This window comes from Aphis gossypii, chromosome 2 (assembly GCF_020184175.1).
Source record: "Aphis gossypii isolate Hap1 chromosome 2, ASM2018417v2, whole genome shotgun sequence".
NCBI classification, from domain to species: domain Eukaryota; kingdom Metazoa; phylum Arthropoda; class Insecta; order Hemiptera; family Aphididae; genus Aphis; species Aphis gossypii.
Window position 1 is genome coordinate 66,952,850 of NC_065531.1, and position 19,082 is coordinate 66,971,931.

At 26.9% G+C, this 19,082-nt stretch overlaps 2 protein-coding genes and 1 long non-coding RNA gene across 4 annotated transcripts; all 3 read right to left on the reverse strand.

Moving 5' to 3' along the window:
* Nucleotides 1-597: 597 nt before the first annotated feature.
* LOC126549542 (uncharacterized) lies at nucleotides 598-3,001 on the reverse strand. Of its 2 annotated transcripts, none has more exons than XR_007603654.1 (4): nucleotides 2,713-3,001; nucleotides 1,345-1,499; nucleotides 1,014-1,216; nucleotides 598-924 (listed from the first exon to the last, which is right to left on the reverse strand). It is a non-coding gene; the product is annotated as an uncharacterized LOC126549542 (long non-coding RNA). The 2 variants fall into 2 exon arrangements; XR_007603655.1 differs by lacking the exon at nucleotides 2,713-3,001 and adding an exon at nucleotides 1,555-1,692.
* Nucleotides 3,002-5,071: 2,070 nt separating this feature from the next.
* LOC126549539 (odorant receptor 46a-like) lies at nucleotides 5,072-11,524 on the reverse strand. Its single transcript, XM_050198985.1, has 7 exons — nucleotides 11,348-11,524; nucleotides 9,472-10,247; nucleotides 8,074-8,155; nucleotides 6,661-6,760; nucleotides 6,453-6,572; nucleotides 6,209-6,367; nucleotides 5,072-5,471 (listed from the first exon to the last, which is right to left on the reverse strand). Coding segments are annotated over exons 1-7 (1,284 nt in total). The 5' UTR covers nucleotides 11,350-11,524; the 3' UTR covers nucleotides 5,072-5,426.
* A 1,489-nt stretch (nucleotides 11,525-13,013) lies between these two features.
* Nucleotides 13,014-18,711, reverse strand: LOC126549540 (odorant receptor 22c-like). Its single transcript, XM_050198986.1, has 7 exons — nucleotides 18,476-18,711; nucleotides 15,831-16,595; nucleotides 15,033-15,117; nucleotides 14,172-14,271; nucleotides 13,605-13,724; nucleotides 13,370-13,528; nucleotides 13,014-13,144 (listed from the first exon to the last, which is right to left on the reverse strand). Exons 2-7 carry the CDS (start codon nucleotides 16,573-16,575, stop codon nucleotides 13,091-13,093), a joined length of 1,263 nt encoding a protein of 420 aa, XP_050054943.1. The 5' UTR covers nucleotides 16,576-16,595; nucleotides 18,476-18,711; the 3' UTR covers nucleotides 13,014-13,090.
* Nucleotides 18,712-19,082: the final 371 nt, after the last annotated feature.

Below are 19,082 nucleotides of genomic sequence, written 5' to 3' on the forward strand. Positions count from 1 at the left end.
TATTATGATTACTGTGACTTACTTTTTAATAAAGAGGTGCACTGAACACCTATTGAACAGCAATCTGCAATTTACTGGGTTTTTTTTTTTTTCATGATAATAATATTGAGCAATTTTGCGTGTTACATGTATTCATGATATACTTATGTGTATTCATAAATAAATACATCTAGAGTCACTTTCAGTTTTACTATAATTAAATTTTTATTGATTATAATTATAAGATAATTTTAGGTATGAATATATGCAATATGCATTATATAATATATATATAGGTACAGTCTTAATAAAAATAAATTAAAAAATAGACTAGAAATAATAGTTATTCACAATTAATATATATAGTTATGACTACCTGTTAAACTACTATTTACTTATTTAAGCTATTATTTAATGCTTTTACAATAAAATAAAATATTATCAGTTAATCTTAAAAATCCATTTTTTTAAATTAAGGAAAAACACTTCAGTTTATTTTTACGCTATATATAATATATATATATATATCATATATGTATATTTTAGATAAAAGTATATTTCATTTAAGAAACAAATATATTTAGAAGTTACTCTAAATTGTATTGTAACTTACAGGTTTAAAATATAATTTATGATTTAAATTGTTCCTCCGTATAATTTAAACTAACATTATTTAAAATGATATTTTGACAATATTATAAAATAAGAACTTAAATTTTTAATAATATTATTATATTAAATATCATATATATGTTTACTTTTATCAAAGTACTAACTACTAAGCCAGTAAAATAAAATAAAATATGATTATGTCACTTGAAAAATGAATAACTTATTACGATACCCAAACCAAATCTATAGTTTTTGAGTTTTTGATAATGCAGTTTCGTGTCACCAGCATTAATTTTTTTTTGGTTTCAACGTAGAATTTCCACCTTTATGCCACTATTTTAAATAAAGTAAAATTATATAAGAAATTCTTATTAGCACATTTTTAAAAAAGTTTCCTTTAATCTTATAATGTAGATACATACGTGCATGTAAATTTATGATATCAACATAATAATTAGGGTATACAATAAAGGACATCGTATAGAATTTTCTGAAATATTAATTAAAACAGTGTATTGATGATTACTTAAAATGTATTTACGGGTCTTGTACTCTTGTGTTAATTTATTATTTTACCATCTTAAATGCCAATATCTAGAAGGTGGCTGTGCGTAATTTGTTACATCTGTAAGATAAATATGTTTTTCATTAATCGTATAGCCTTTTCAGACATTAAATATATTACAAAACGTATAAGCAAACATAATATACAATTGTTGACACTATTCTATTTTGTTTGCTTTATATATATACCTATACTTATTTTAAGGTGTAGATCGATTGTATACAAAATTACAAATGTCCATACTATTATTTGTAGATTAATGTTTTCAAAATTAATACTGAAATCTTTTGTTTCATCATCATCTTGATACAACTCACAAACACTCCAAAAAATTATTCTGAAACTGATAAATATCTTTAATTTCCAAAATTGTATTTTATTGACAAACATCTATTTACTTTTAATTGTATTATGCCACATTTGTCATGAAATATTTTACCATGAATATCTTTAACATATTTGTGTAAAGATTTTTGATCAAAACTTTAAATTAAGCTGATACAACATTATTTTTACTTATAATTATTCAAATATTGATACCTACTTAAATATTGTATAATATTTAAGTAATATATATTTTAATTATTCATAAGTTAATATAACTATATTTTATTTTATGATAATTTAAAATAAGTAAAAAAATGTACTTTTTACGAATTTTTTGTCTTCTTTTTTAAACTGCGAAAATTTTTGCGCTATCTAATAAAATGTCTTATTTTAGAAAAGGAAGTGCGCTATAATATAGAATACATTTTATTTTGTTAGCTATTTTTTCAGACATTTTCATATTAATAATACAGTTTATATAAAATAATAAATATATTATATAATATTGTAATAAAATAAATATGCATCTCAATAAATCATAATTTATTCATATGACGTATAATAATTGTAGATAAAAATCGAATTATTCTGAAAAGAAGCGGACGACTACCTTGCTTTTAGTAAAAAACGTAAACTTCGCATGCACAGAATGATATGGTGTGAGTTTGTACTAAAATTAGCTCTTGCCTTCTACAACGTTTTTGAATCCTAGAAGATACTGTGCTATTATTTCTTAAAAAACAATATTTACCTACTTTAATTTAAATAAATAAATTCGACCTGAATATAGGTAGATTAAATTTACATACGAATATTATAGTAATTGATATAATAATATATAGTACTTCAGTTTATTAAATTGTTTTACTTGTAACTAGTTTTATTAAAAAGAATAAAAATAAATAACAACAATCACAACGCAATATTTTGTACAAAATATAATCGTATAAAATTATTAATTATTGTAAAAAATATTGAGTTGAGTAAATTGATCATATTATTCATATATTTTTAGTATTATAATATTATTATCCATATATTAGTGTAAATGTCTTACTTATTAAAATTTAAAATATTAATAAACTCAGTTAAGTTCTGTTGTATAATGAACATAGAATAATAAATATCGCCTTATGATGTTTTATAAAAAAAAATATTGAAATACTATTAATCTAAATGAAGAAAAAAAAAATATTAAATGGAAATTAAAAAAAAAAAAATACTTTTACCGCATGCATGATTGGAATAAGCATCTAAGTGGACTGACTCTGGGACTGTGTATTGAAGACTGAATGTTTGAGTAAACATAACATGAACCTTAAAAACATCAATAATAGAGTGGGCATAGAGCTCTGTTATCGATCGATGGAATTCGTGTCTGAGCTGCGCTTATAGCGCTTCAGTTAGAATTGGGAAATCTATAAATTAAGATAACAAATGTTTATTAATTTTTATCTATTTATGTAATAAATATAGGTATAGGTTTTGAAATCTTAATTAATATGAATTAATTTTTAATTTTTTTTTTTAAATTGATAAAAATTTTTTTTTCATTTATGTAGTATGTACACAGCCAGGTAGATAGATAATTACTATCTATAAGGACAGTTAGGTTAATAATTTATATACTATAAAAATACTTATAAATTGAAAAATAATATACATAGATATGTTATTATCTCAATACATTACATAAAAATTATGTTTTAATAAATCATTTATACGAGTATATCTATATATTATTTTTTGATTTATTATCTTTTATATATAGTTACTTATATATTTAAATAACGTTTAATCTTATTATGCTATTGCTTAATTTTTATAATAAATTATTATTTTATAATTTATTGTAAATTCAATATATCATTAGTAATATTAAATAACATACACCTTTTATTTACTTAATAAGTACACTTATATCATTACTTGTTGAAAAATAAAATGATTTTTAAATTGTATAATAAATATAGAGTTAAGTTTTTATAATTAGTTGATTTGGAGACAAATAAATACATTATTCAAATTATTCATATTGATTAATGTATAAGACAAATCAATACACGAGTACCTTACAGAATTTGATTAAAAAAAAGAAATACTCACAAATTTTATATTATATTATGTACTGTGTATAGAGTATTTTCAATATTTAATTTTATTTTACTAAAACATCACTTGGTTAATAATTTAATAATATTTGGTTTAACTATCAACTTCGCAATCATATCACATCCAATTAAAATAATTTAGTATTATAGTAGTATAGTTACATTACTTAATTTTTGTGTGGAGATTTCAACGCTCGGCGATATCAATTCTAGTTTTTATCATTCTCTTGTTGTAAATCTATTCAGTATTACCAGGTAATTAAAATAATCCCGAGTGATAAAATCAAAATGCTTTCAAATTTTATCTAATCTAGATTTAAAAAAACAGGTAAACCATTGTTTTGTATAGTAGGTTTTACTGTAGGTACTTTAGACAGTAAAACCTTGGACTCCTAGAGTAGGTCACACAGTAATAAATGTATTGAATTTAAAACTTACGATAAATTATTGCATATAAAAAACGGACTTGTTTTTCTTATTTCTAAGGGTATTTTATAATTTATTTATTATACAGTTAGTAATAACTAATAAGATTGTTTAAACTATTTTTTGACAAAAATAGTGGATATTATATTATAAAATAATCTCTATAACTTTTGTACACTAGTAGAATAATTAATAGGTTAAAATATGTCTAAATATTTTGAAAATTGTGTTGTGTAATGAACATAATAATATAATTAATGACGAAAGTGTTTATAAATAGTTTTTTTTTTTAATTACAATTAAATAATTAACTTATAACTAATATCCTACTTATAATGTACCTACAATTGCAAAACAATGTTTCTCATGTATTTTTCTTACATTAATCTACAAACATCAAAAATATTCAATATAAATTATGCTCATTTTTTATTGTTATTTGTTTATTAAAAGTTTTGATTTTAATAAAATTAAATATTAAATTAGAGATCGATATTTTTTTTTAAACATGTCATTCTGTAAAAAAAATTATAATTTGAAACTTAAATTTGTTTAAAGCTTATTAATTGTGCAATATTTCAAGTTTACGCAATTAATATTTTTTTAAATTACAATCAAATAACAACCGTACGAGGTTAAATCTTTAGTTTCGGTTAATTATTTAATTTTTAAAAACAAGTATGAATTATGTATTTTAATATTTTTAATAGCTATAAAAAACAACTAAATTTACGAGAAACTTTGTAATAAATTGTTAGGCTTTTAGACTTGAATACAGTAAAAATATTTTAACAATGATACGCTATGACTAAAAAAAGTTTATTTAAAAATGTTGTCGAAAATTTAAAAACCTACAGTTATTAATTTTTAAATTATCTCAAAACAAAATTGATAACATTAAAAAATTGATTTGCATAAAACATATTCTTGATTTTTCAAATTATTTTTTAGGTAAGTTTTATTATTGATATTTTAAGTATACAATTTTCTATTAGAAATCATAGTATCACAATAATAATTATAAGATTTTTTTAAATAATAATGAGCGTTTTCAGACACATACAAAATAAAATCATCACTTCACTCAGAATCTAAAATCTAATCATCGTCAAGAATTTATACTATGGAAGTGTTTAAACGTTTAAAAATTAAATATACCTATGAATCATGAAGATTCATAGGTATATTTAAATGATTAATTGTATCATAGTATTATATTCACAATACATAATCTAAAAGTATCTAATATTATCTATACATTATGATCCGTATATTATTAAATAAAAATAAAACACAAATAGATTAGTTAAATTTTTAAAACGTTTTCCAACTGCTCTTATTGATTAAAACAACAGTCTGCTATTTTACAAACTTATAGATCCATTCATCATATGCTTTTTATTACTTTAACTCAGTAATGTAGACACTATTGTATACGACATGTTCATCACCTGTAATTTTTTGATACAATAAGTTATAATAACTACAATTTATTATAATATTATGTATACCTAGTTTAATAGTACAGTATAGAGATATGAAGCTGAAAGCATATTAATAATGTGCATGTTAATTGCATAATTATTAATTAAAAATTCATAATTATTTCTAATTAAAATAAAATAAATGGCTCAAAGCAATAATATAAGATAGTAATCACAATAAGAAATTATAGGTAGTTTATAATAGAAACACTTTCTTTTCACCAATACAAATTGATCATAGCTATTTGACACAAATATATGCATTCATCCTATATTTTTAAGTATATAAAAAAAGTTAGCTTAAAGTCCAAAATAAGTGATTAATAACTAGAAAACAAATGTTATGGATTGATCAATTTTTTGTTAATTTACACCAATGTATCTAAATATTAAAGACGTAAAAAAATAATATTATTATAAATAGTAACTAGAAAATATCGAATACTTGAATATATATCCTCATTACGTTTAAACGGTGTAGTATAAGTTTATACTTATTATATTGAATGGTTCAATTTAGATAAATTTAAGCCAATAAATCACGGCATATTGGCATTTTTAGTTTTAATTATCGAAGAAGTATTCATGCATGCACGTGCGTTATTATTATAAATCGAACAAACAAAATACATTCTAATTTTGTCGTATACATGTGCATATTATAAAAAATACAAAAAATAATCAACTTAAATATTTATTTATACCCGAGTGAACATTTCTAGATTTACTATGGAATTTGGTGACACCTTCATCTTAAGTTTATGAGCAGAATTTATGGTCATAGCCAACAACAAAGTCTTTTTAAATTGTAAATCCTTGTCTGTCCAATTGCTACTGTACAATCCGAAATTCACTGTTGATCTCTAAACAATATATTATGTCCGATAAACGAATGTCAAAAAAATCTCGCTATAAGTTTAATTAATGAAATTGAGATTTTTGTTTTACCCCATCTTCTATGTGATTAAACCCATAACAATAAATGTACAGTTCAATGGTGAGCGAAATCAGTGCGCAGACTAATTTAAAAATTGCTGGAGACACAATCGAATCACCATTGAGATATGCCTATAGATGAAAAATAAATCGCAATAAGTTTTAGACACAGAATTTATATCATTGCTGTCGTTGTTTATAAATAATAATAAACACTTACTATTGAGGTAAGAAATATCAACGTGATTATCGAGTACGAGCCATTAGCGATTTGAAGTAGAACTACAGGTCGAACGATTCGGAAAAACAGTTCGTACTTTCTATAAGTATAATAAGAAAAGAGAAACGAATTATAATAAATACATAATTTTACGTAAAAGTACGGTGCAAAGGAAATCTTTTAAATTATGAAATTTGAATAATATTATGAGTTTGAAAGTTTTCTTGAATTATCAAAACACTTTAAACCAATCCTTAATAAACCTAGCGTTCATTTTACCTGGTTATGTGTAATAAACTAATAAACCTATACTATAAAAGAAAGTTCCGATTTGTTGTCACGCATACAAATCCACACCGTTCAACGTACCGTCACCAAATGTTCAGTGTTACACCTGATAGTTTGCTGAAGATTTTAGTACCACTTTTGTTAGGGAACATATCTAATATATTATATATAAAATAAATATATTTATATTAATATTTTTGTATCTAAACACACTATTTGTTTTGAAAACGAAAAAAAACGTGTTCCTATAATAACAGTACGTGTATCTTTATTTAATTTATTTCGAAAAGGGAACATAATGAGCTACACATTATATGTTTTGTGTCTCTCCTGTAAAATTTGAATTTTGACGTCAAGTATTATAAAATAATATTATAATATATTAAAATAATTGTTTAAAGCGTATAGTTAAGCAATCGCCCACGACCTACCTCAGTATGTGTATATAGAATCGACGATGAATCAATTATTATTGTCGACGTAGTGAAATATGACAACAGCTCGGTGCTTTGAACGGTCCTGTGGGGTTTGAAGTATAGATCACTGCGTTCTAATTACGACTGACGTGCTTAATCTTGAGACTCGAGTAGTTAAGATAGGTTAAACGCATTCAATAATAATAATAGCCAATAAAAAAGTAGTATAGTAAGTCAATAACGCGCTGATTGGCTGTATGATGCGAAGACCCACAGAATGCCATGACCACTGTTGTTGTTTAATAATCATATTATTATTGTTATTCATTTAACGACGTTAAAATATTATTATATAATATATTTCCCTGGTGTAAGAATAATGGTATTAATGTGAAAACAATTTTTTTTTTATTATCTATAAGTATATTTATGAGAATTTATAAACACCTTAAATTATTATTATTTCACGTAAGTATATACACTTTATAGCATTTTATAATCGAAATAACTATAACACAAAAAAACAGTCCCACACTTTGCAAACAACTATATCTACGGGGTGGAGCACGCTGGTGACACAGCTAGTAACAATATAAAACATTATACACTGGGGCTTATAATATATATAATATAAAAAATCTAAGTATATTATAGTTCTTGTTCTTAAATTTACATAATACTGAAATTAATTATTAAGTTGTATACTCACTCGATTATTTTTTGATTGTCCTTAATGTGGCTAACCAAATCATCATAATCGTTTGAGAATTTCAATAAGTTTCTTTTAACGTCTGCAATATAGATAAAGTGTATATATAATTAGCATAATTTATATATAAGATAAATATCTATCACTTGGAAAATGGAATGGCAAAAAAGCGGTTTGTCGTTTACCAAATTCGAAGGTAAATGTTTTATAAATATTATGTAAATATTAAATAAATTATAACTAGTAAATTTTATAGATCATGCTCTAACGATACCATATATATAATTTTTATTTACCAATACGTAGTATAAGTAATAACCATTATTTTATAACACGCTTTCAATGACCAAACTTTGTTTTGTAAGCTTCAGATACAAAAAAATACATTATAAGTGCTAAAATTGGATAAAGTGTCATAATTATTATAGGAGTGAACAGTAATAATTATTGCTTTGTGTTACAGTCAATTGTATACCAATTCGTCACTTATAGCATAATTACTATGTAAACAATTATTTGTACTTAAATACCAAGAAATTTAAAAAAGTAGGTCAGCGCATTTCGGTGGTGGATATTTGTCCATCATCCTTTCGGTTCTTGTACAGGATACTGTAATTTTACTGTAGGTATTCGATAAAAAACGATTCTGAGCGAACGAGGGGATCTTTTTTATTTAATTGTATTCGTTTCTTTCGTGATTATTACGTATTTAATATAATATATAATTATTTTATATTATACCTGCATAATCGTGAAGTTGAACATTTTTTCTCTTTTAACCGTTTTTATTTCGAGTATCATTTCGAAAATCGAAAAATGACCTCTTTAAAGTACCAGCTCAAGAACATTAACTTTCAGAAAATATGCTACACTTATACTTTTGAGCAAGTTTAGGGGAAGAAAAAGTGTTTACAGAATAAAAAAAGAAATAAACTTTCGCTCCGCTCAGAATCTAAAACATTTACATTTTGTTTATAAAATATAAAAGCGTTATTAAATTTAAGAAAAAATCTCGATTAAATTGTATGCGATTTGCGTTTAATACATAATATTTTGTTAGCGGAGATTTTTATTTGTAATTAACGTAAACGACAAAAATACAGATAACCAAACTGATATGTAGTGACTCCAGCGATTAGTTCTAAATATTTACTAAAAAATTAAAGATATATAATTGCATTTCTCTTAAAGATTACTTTAATATACAATGCGAAAAAAAAAATCGAATAGCTATATATAAAACTACAAAAGTCATACCGTTTACGAAATAAAAAAAAAAAGACGAAATATTTTTTAGCTCTCTCGAAAAGTATAAAAAAAACGTCGCTTATACAGCAATTATGTAATAGTCTTCGATAACCTACCTTACAGACGACGAAGTGAAAAAATACTACTCACCGGTATCCTGACCTCGATGGCTGCGGAGCGGTTGGCGGCCGTGCGAGTGCGGTCGACTCGCGTGGCCGAGCTTCTCGTAACCGGCGCTCATGGTGCGGAACAGGGCGTCGAACACGAAGCACATGGTGACCAGGTAACAGTCGAACGACGTCCACAGGAACACGTTGACGGTGAATATGATGGACTCGACGACGTACACCACCGCCCAGACGGTGGGCATGTCGTCGTACTCGGACGCCACGAACCACGGTATGATGACCCACACGACCAGCGTGCCGAAGCTGAGGGCGACGAACGTGCGGAGGATGGTGGACAGCGTGGCCCGGCACCGGCGCATCACGGACGGGTCGCGGCCACCGCAACCGGTGAACGCGTACCGGGCCGCGTCCAGCGTCACGCATATCCGACTAGCGTTGGTCGCCGTCGTGTGGCCCTTGAGCAGGCACATGAACCCGTACACGACCAACATGCCCATGTTGGCGAACATCTGGATGTCGTGACGGGCCAGGTACAGCCGGCACACCTGCATCGACTGCAGCCCGAGCACCAGGCCCATGGCCGCCAGCACGGCGGTCCGGTACCCGTGGCCGCCGTCGTTCAGGCCGCACTCGGCCGGGTACAGCAACTGGTACATGCCGATGGCCTTGAACAGTCCCACGTCCACGGCCGTGCCGCCGTCTTCGCGGGCCCATCGTCCATCGTCTGCCTCCCGACTCGCATCGACCGTCTCGTAGTGGTCCGAAGCCGTCGACGATGCTTTTTTCAAACGGTCGTTCCTGTCGGCAGACGGATTTCGTCGGTTGTAATAAATACGCAACGACAATCCATCCCGAACGGCGATGGGTGAAAATAAAAATAAGAATCTCTCTGATTAAAAATGCACTGTTATAACTTAGGTATACCCATAGCACCAAGTCGATAACGTATTTGGGATAACGAAAGCGTCAGCGTTTTGACTTAATCCAACCGTGTCGTGATCATTACAAATTTTTGTTTCTATAGTTTTCTTAAGCCAAGAAAATTGTCGAGATACTTCCCCCCCCCCCCATATTGACGATATCATATTATGGGCATTCCAATTTAATATTTTATTTGAAAACTCTTAACTCTACGATCAACAGTGATCGAGAAGAAATAGCCTTATATAACATAAATAAATCTGAAAAAATGTCAGAACCATTCATTCTTCGTGGTATTGCGAATTAAGCTCCTAAACATCTTCATATAATATATTGGTTTGTGTAAAATATGATTATTACCTTGATAACTTTGTATGCTGTACAGTCGATTTCGAGCTTTCCTAACTATTGAGTAGGTATTGTACTGAATGTGTTAAAATAAATTTAAATTCAATGATAATTTTTTGTTATATACGAATACAAAAAAAACGATTCTGAATGTAGATTAGCCTCTATTGACGGTTATTGCATTGATGATTTCTTATAGTATAAATTTTAAACCACAACATTTAATAAGTAAGTAATTTACATTTCTAAAAGTAAAACGATAGGTTGAAAATTAACTAATTTTATTTTTATTTTTCACAATATCATTGTATACTCGTAATATAACATTGATGACAAATTAAAATGTATGAATCAATATCGATGGAACCTAAGTATAGATTCGTTGTATAATTAAATAGAATTAGTTCAAAAAAATTTAAAATTGAATTGTGTAAAGAAAATAATAATAAACATAATGATGATGAGTTACAAGTCTCTATGAATAATATTTTTTGATTACATAACAAAAACAGAAAATCGATTAGGGCAACTCGTTAATTAATGTCTTTATATCTAATTTTATTCTGTATGTTTTCAAATGGAATTGTAAATTGTTTATTAAGATAATCAAAGCGAAAAACAAAACTTACATTTTACACTTATACGTATTTTGTACGTATACTTGCTTTTTTGCTCGGGCTTAAAGTTTCAGCTACGTATTTATATCTGTTGAAAGAATTCTAGGAGAATGAAAATGTTTTCTTGGAGAATGTGTGTTGTGGGCACAATACGGAAAATAACAAATTACTATTGACTGCAAACATAACCTTTTTTTTGTCCTTTTGTTACCTTGTGTCACCTATGGAATTATTGTATTGTACTGTAGGGTGTACATAATATAACACACTCAGGTAATTCATGTTTTAAAAATAAATATAAAAAACATAAAGTATAGAGTATAATACTATGTACGTATAAAATAGTCTTAAAACTAATATACAGGGTGACTTACCAACCATTCTCAGTTTCATTATCTTGTTTTTCTTCAATAATGTCATCGTTATTAAAAGTCCAAGTTTTGGAATTTTTAAGTACATATACTCGTATTTACCTTAACACTATATCTCAAATTATTGAGAATATTTTCTAATAATTATTGACTATTTTCTGGACATGCAAACTTCTGTTTTTCAAATTAGAACCCGATTTTTCTACTGTAAATTATTTACTTGACAATTGTTCTGAAAATGTAGACGAGTTAAAATAAAAGAGTAGTTTTGAGTTACCTATTTAACTAAGTGTACTAACGTTTATATGTTCATAATAATGTGATTGAAAGATATGAAGATCTATGATGATTATAAAACTGTAGTAATTAATAGGATATTAGCGCACTTTACACAGACAAAACATATTCACGAAAAATCATTTTCTTTTGTATTTAAAAGTAAAATCTTAGAATAGAATCAATCATCATCATCATTGTAAAATAAATACATTTATTGTTTCACTCATAATCTAAAATATGGGTGAGTATGATTCATGAACCACCTTATATATCATGATTATATATGTAAGAATTTATTTATTTAATTCTAAACCATTTTACTGTGGAATCAAATAAATTAGTAGTACACGATACAGTTATTAATATTATATACCTAGATATACGCATTTTATTTTTGATTCCTGGGACAATATTAATACTTAATAGTATTTTCAACACGCGATTTTTATTTTATAAAATACGACTATATTATTTTTATTTTTTATTCGACACATTACAATTATTAACTGTTATTTAAGTAATTATAATTAATGATTGTTTATTTCGACCGTATAATAATTTTAAGTGTAAAATTTCAAAATATTTTTAAATACTAAATAGTTCAAAATAAGTAAAAATATGTGTAGAAATAACGTTTAAAAATGCTTAAATAAATATTTGTTAATAAAATCAAGTTTCTTTAGTTAGTTTATTAGTTAGTTTATTTAACTGAATAGCAAAATAAATGTTGTCAAAAATTGATTTCACGAGAATGTTTTCGTTTTTTTTTTGTTAGTAATTTGAATTTTTTATTACTTTTTTATTAATTATTAAGAGGATTTTTACGTACTGTTTAATTTTACTCTGTAACTCACGTGCAACATATTGCATTTTTGTTCAGCTGAAATAAATGTATGATAAATCACAAATTCTAATGTTAATACTAATACAATTTTGAATAATATGAAGACAATAGATAAAATTAAAAAGTTTAAATAAATATTTTGATTATTATTAATTGTATACATTGTGTTCAAGCGAAAATGATTAAAAAATATTAAAACATAAAAAAAAAAAACATAGTATTCAACTCATTATTTAATAATTTGTGTTCTGCTCTATGTTTTTAAGATCTTGAATTTAGTAATACAGATACTATTGAGTATGACATATTCATCACCTGAAAAGTATAAAAACAATATAATATATGTAAAATATTAAAATCTTATTTTTAATTTCCTATAAAATGTTGTGTAGTGTATTTATGTAGCATTAATAGCACAAAAATATGGAATTATAGCATATGAAATATGTATAATAAATAATAATATGTGCGATTTTGCATACTATTTTATTTTAAATCAAATAAATAGCATTTAATAATTAATAATATTAAAATACTAACCCTAGCAAACATTTCTAGGCCTACGGAGGATTTAGGTGAAACTTTCATCACTCGTTTATGGGAGGAATTCATCTTCATGGCCAATAGCAAAGTTTTTTTAAATTTCAAATCCATTTCAGTCCAATTGCTACTGTATAATCCGAAATTTATATTAGATTTCTATGTAAATCATAAAATTTAGTAGTTTTATACAAACATCATCATAATAATTGGTAGGATTAAATTAAATGATTACCGCAGTTTCAATGTGGTTGAATCCGTAACAAAAAATAAAAAGCTCAAGAGTAAGCGATATTACTCCGCAGATAAACTTTAAAAACGGAGCTGATAAAACAGGTACACCCATGAGATACATCTGAATAATAAAAATTAAATATAGTTCAATTTAATTAAAAAAAAAACAAATCTTAAGTAAGTAACGCAAAATAACTTAATAAATAATACGATATTGTGCACATAAAACTTTTTCATATAAAATATAGGTATCAGGTAGTACATAATAATTTATGAAATATATTAATCATAAAAATTGAATAAGTTACAAGTAAAATTAATTTTAAATAATAATTTGATCTTTACTTATTTATCCCGTCCTGTAACAAAACAGAAGCAGCATAGTTTTAACTGTTTTCATTATTAGTCAATTGAGGCAAAATAACTGTTAAGCCTATATTTAAGTAGAGACTTATTAAATAGAATATAATACCTATATATACTCGTATTATATGCACAATGTATTTAGTAATTAATATTCAAGTATAGGACTAGAGGTTTCCATTATTTTGTATAAAAAAACACTTACTAGAGAGGTGAGAAATATCAATGATATTACTGAATATGAACCGTTACCGATCTGGACTAGGACAACGGGTCGAACAACATCGAAAAATACGTCAAACGCTCTAAAAATATAAAAATGCAGATTAATATAAGTAAATAATTCAGGGAAGTACCTCTGGTAAATAGATAGTAAGTAGGTAGTAGGTACCTTCTTATTAAATAAAGTTATTATATATTATAAATGTATAAACTATAAGGTTGTGTTTAATTTGCATCCAATGAAAAATAAACCATTATATATTAATGTATACATAAAAAGATTTTGAGCGGAGATGGCGTGTCTTTATTTTTAAAAATATTATTAATATTGGCAATTTATATGTCTACTATGAATACGACAGGTTCAACTAATTACTGTCATAAACATTGTAAACATTAAAATTGTTTATCAAATATTATCAATACATATTTGTGTATGTATATATTAATATACAGGTGCAAGTACTAGGTGATCAACATCTAAACTTTTGAATGCTTATAAAAATAAATTGAGCTCATATATTTTTTACATTTTTAAATTACTGTAAGTATAACTACTTATGAGGAACTTTATAATAAAAAATATTTTAAGAATAACTAATAAAAATAATCTTGTATTAAAAAAAAATTTTTTTTTTTAATAACATTTTTATCCAGTTATAAAAAAAACTAAAATAAATTAATATAACAGGCATCGCGTACATTTTTCCATTTTTTTTTCTTTTAGTTTTTTCCAATTTCATTAATAAGAAAAATACTGGTTATTTGACTTAAGTATCAATAAGTCATAATAATCAGATGACACGCCCATGATAAAAATATGTACTTTTAATCGAATGCTTACTTGATTAATTTTCGATTGTCCTCGATGTGGCCAATTAAATCATCGTAATGATTCGATTTCACGTCATTAAATTTGATTCGAACACCTGCACAAAATTTTTGATTTTAAAATTTGAAGACGCATACGATTAATAATATACAAATTATGATGTAAAGGTTATAGACGTTGAGATTGAGTACAGATTTCTATTAGGTTCCAAATATCCCTATAGGTTACTTATATTTTACATGATATAATGTAGTTATCTCTTTCTTAGTTAGAATATTATGATTTTTTTAATTGAATTGAATAAAAAATGAACAAAAATAGTTATAAAACAATTCAAGAAATTAATTAATATGTTGTGTAGAGAAAAATCATGTCATATGGGTGAAAATCGGCAATACAATTATTATTAGGGAGCCATATTTTAAAATATTTTTATCGCGCAATGAAAACAATTTTTCTCAGTGATTGAAAAACAAAGTCACAAAACATAATATTCCCAATAAATTACTTTGGATTTTTCATAAATGTATAAAACGCACTATACAGTATTGGTATAGTCAAAATTATTGACAGTGATTAGGTATTCTTTATGATTCATTGCCAAATTATTATAAGCAACTTACAGTATAGTTTATGGAAATGCAAAATTTTTCTTTTTTTTTTTAATCGAAATAATTTGTTTTCGTGTTTTAAAAGAGGGCTGCATTTAAAAAATAGCCTAACACGACCTTCTCATAACGCCACGTGCTACCCTTATGGCCGAGCTTTGGATACGCCACCAAACTAGATAATAATATTATAATACGTCACCCTTGACGGGCGTGTCCTGTGGCAACGGTTTGACGCGACGACGGCCAAGCGTCACGTAACCGGTGGACATGGTGCGGAACTGGGCGTTGAGCACGAAACACATGGTGACCAGGTAACAGTCGAAAATCGACCATATGAACACGTTGACGATGCACACGGACACCTCGGTGACGTAGATGAGCGTCCAGACGGGACGGGAGTTGTACACGGACAACGGGACGGGGAACTGCATGTTGTGGATGGTGGTGCGGTACCGGGTGACGGTGCCGTCCAGGTTGGTGATGGGCGTGTACTCGTCGACGAAAAACGGCAGCACGATCCACACGATCAGCGTGGCGTAGCTGAGGGCGACGAACGACCGGAGCAGCGCGGACAGCGTGACCCGGCACCGGCGGAGCGCGGACGGGTCGCGGCCGCCGCAACCGGTGTACCCGTAACCGGCCGCGTCCAGCACCCACCACAGCCGGTCCGAGTTGGTCACCAGCACGTAGCCCTTGAACGCGCACATCATTCCGTATATGATGACGGCGGCCATGTACGCGAACCGCTGCAGGTCGTTGAGCGCGCAGTACAGCCAGGGCACCTGGAACGCGTGCAGGGCGAACGACAGTCCGAGCGCGGTCATCAGCGCTCGCCTGGACCGGACGCTGTAACCGCCGCGGTTGACCGGGCACAGCAGCTGGTGCAGTCCGATGGTCTTGAACAGCGACACGTCCACTACGGTGGTCGACGGCGAATGAGCCATGGCAGCGGACGACTGCGCCACTATATATTATGTTAATTATTATTTATTATCCTTATTATTGATACTTAAACAATAGACCTAAAGACCTCAAGGTAAAAGTATAAGGTCTATGATTTAAACGAACGTATAATACGTATACACAATTTTGAGGCGGCTTATATTTCATAACTTATTATACAACTATATATTATAACTATTATACTGGACAAGTATTATTCTCATCAAATTTCGGTGTGTTATGTACGACGTATGGATGCACAACGAATAATATATCGTCGATAATATTAAACTCGGCATGGGTTAGATTTATACCATTATGTGTACGACTCCTTTCGCAAAAATTGAATACGTTTTTGTTCAAAAAATCACTTTTTTATTGTAGATTATAATACCTATAATATATTTTACCTGAATTAGTATAGAAGAATTATGATCAATGAGAGTTTTCACAAATCTATTTAAATAAAAATAAATCTTAAAACTACAAATATTTATGAACACAATTTTACCGAACAACAATGATTAGGTATTAATATTTATTATTAGGTACTATTATGTTTTTCATTCACGATTTGTTTTCTTAATTGTAAACATATTTTTTATGTAAATATACAAAGGTGAATACAAATCGTTATTGCGATATTGGATATGTCGGCTTTTAAGTACTAGTTGACTATAATATACTTATATATATATGTTTTTATAAATATTTCCAAATTATAAGAAGTGGAAGATCTTAAGATTAATATTTATAATTGTGTTTTTATTATACCTATATTTTAATGAAAGTAAAATGGAAAACTAATATTATAACACTGAAATGAACTGTTCATATTTTATCTTATGTGTTATATTGTAAATAATAATTATTATGCGACTTATATGATGTAATCATTATCTAATGGGTTTTATCGATAGAAAATATATCCTATTTACTTAAATATATCTTAAACACTCAATCGAATAAGAGTGAATATTAAGGCAAATTATATAAAAAGATATTATAGACAGTGTTATTACATCACAATATGCGATTACGATTTTTTTTTAAGTAGTTGAAATTCTGTGTTTGATTAATTAATAAAACTTGAGTTATGAATTTACATATTATGTTGAATACTACAACAATGTACCCTATAAACATTTAATTTAGTTTTTTTTAAATATGAAAGTAGTTCCTAAACATAATATACTTTAGTAAACGTTAAATACACGCATTTAATTATTTATCTATTATATTACATAATATATGTATCATGTAAATATATGATTCTATATCTATTCAGATAAATTTAGTTATATATAAAATTGCCTTTATCTTGTTTAGATTATATTTTTATTAATTATTCTCAACACTAATGAACGACGATGGTAACTGCGTGATTTTTATGAGTAATACAGTTCCTGTTAAGCCTAAGACGACGTACGTCTATAGACGAAAATTTAGATATCGCGAATACGGTCTACGTTGAAGGGTTTGGAAATTATTTTTTTTATTCACGTACGACAATACCTGTGGTTTAAATCGTTAATTTGTATTTTTTTTTTTTTTTTTTTTTTTTTTTTTTAGTTAAAAATTAGTTCTGAGGAAGTTTCAATTTAATTTTTGAAATTATTTCCTAAATTTTAATGCGCCAAATAAATTTAATTGTTTTATTATTTTATTTATAGGTATTAGTTTATTTTGAAATGCGTTATTTCAATAATAATTAAGAGTTAAAATGATTGTTGTAAAACAATAATATTAGAACTTTTGACTGACGAAAGGTAAGTAAAAACGTTTTAGTGTATTCAATTCATTTGTAAGTCATGACCAACCATGAATAGGTATTCGTTTATATAATAAATTACTATTTTATATTATATAGTATGAATATGATTATGGTTAATTTAAATTTACCTTAAAAGAAACAATTCTGCTATCGAGACATTGAAGAATGTCGAATAAAAACTTCTAATGACAACTGTGCAAGCAACCATAACCGACTGACCGTCGTCTAGATTTTTCAATTTATAACAATCATAAAAAAATAGAAAATTAAGTTTTGAAAATTACTTAATTTATTATTAAATTAAATAAATTATTTATATAAACATTAAAAGTTCTTACAAGAAAAAAATACTTAGAATTAGATGCGAAGGGCAGTTTTCTAAACTAATAAAATACTGCTAATAAATTATTTATGTAATAAACTATTGATTAAACAATAAAGTATTTTTTTTATTTATAATATACATTCTTTATTTTAGTGTTAAACTATATTGTTATAAATATATAAAATTAATTCGACTTTTTATTATATTTGCAATTAATTATTTCAAAATTCAAACTCAAATACGAATTGGTACAGTTTTAATGTTTTATACAATATAATTTATATAGATACATAATATCTCATTTCATTGAATTAATTATTTTTATTTTAAATTTAACTTTAATTACTATTAAATAAATATTATAAAATCATAAAATTTGTATTCTAGAATAATATATAAATACCTATTGA

What these genes read in the sequence shown, in the direction of transcription:
- LOC126549539 (XM_050198985.1), bottom strand. An exon ending in TGATATTTCTTACCTCAATA is followed by an intron (nt 6,573 to 6,660) that starts GTAAGTGTTTAT and finishes TTTCATCTATAG; the next exon opens with GCATATCTCAATGGTGATTC. An exon ending in ATCTAGAAATGTTCACTCGG is followed by an intron (nt 5,472 to 6,208) that starts GTATAAATAAAT and finishes AAAAAATTACAG; the next exon opens with GTGATGAACATGTCGTATAC.
- LOC126549540 (XM_050198986.1), bottom strand. Translation starts at nt 16,575, where the DNA reads ATGGCTCATTCGCCGTCGACCACCGTAGTGGACGTGTCGCTGTTCAAG. An exon ending in GACAATCGAAAATTAATCAA is followed by an intron (nt 14,272 to 15,032) that starts GTAAGCATTCGA and finishes TTATATTTTTAG; the next exon opens with AGCGTTTGACGTATTTTTCG. An exon ending in GCCTAGAAATGTTTGCTAGG is followed by an intron (nt 13,145 to 13,369) that starts GTTAGTATTTTA and finishes TATACTTTTCAG; the next exon opens with GTGATGAATATGTCATACTC.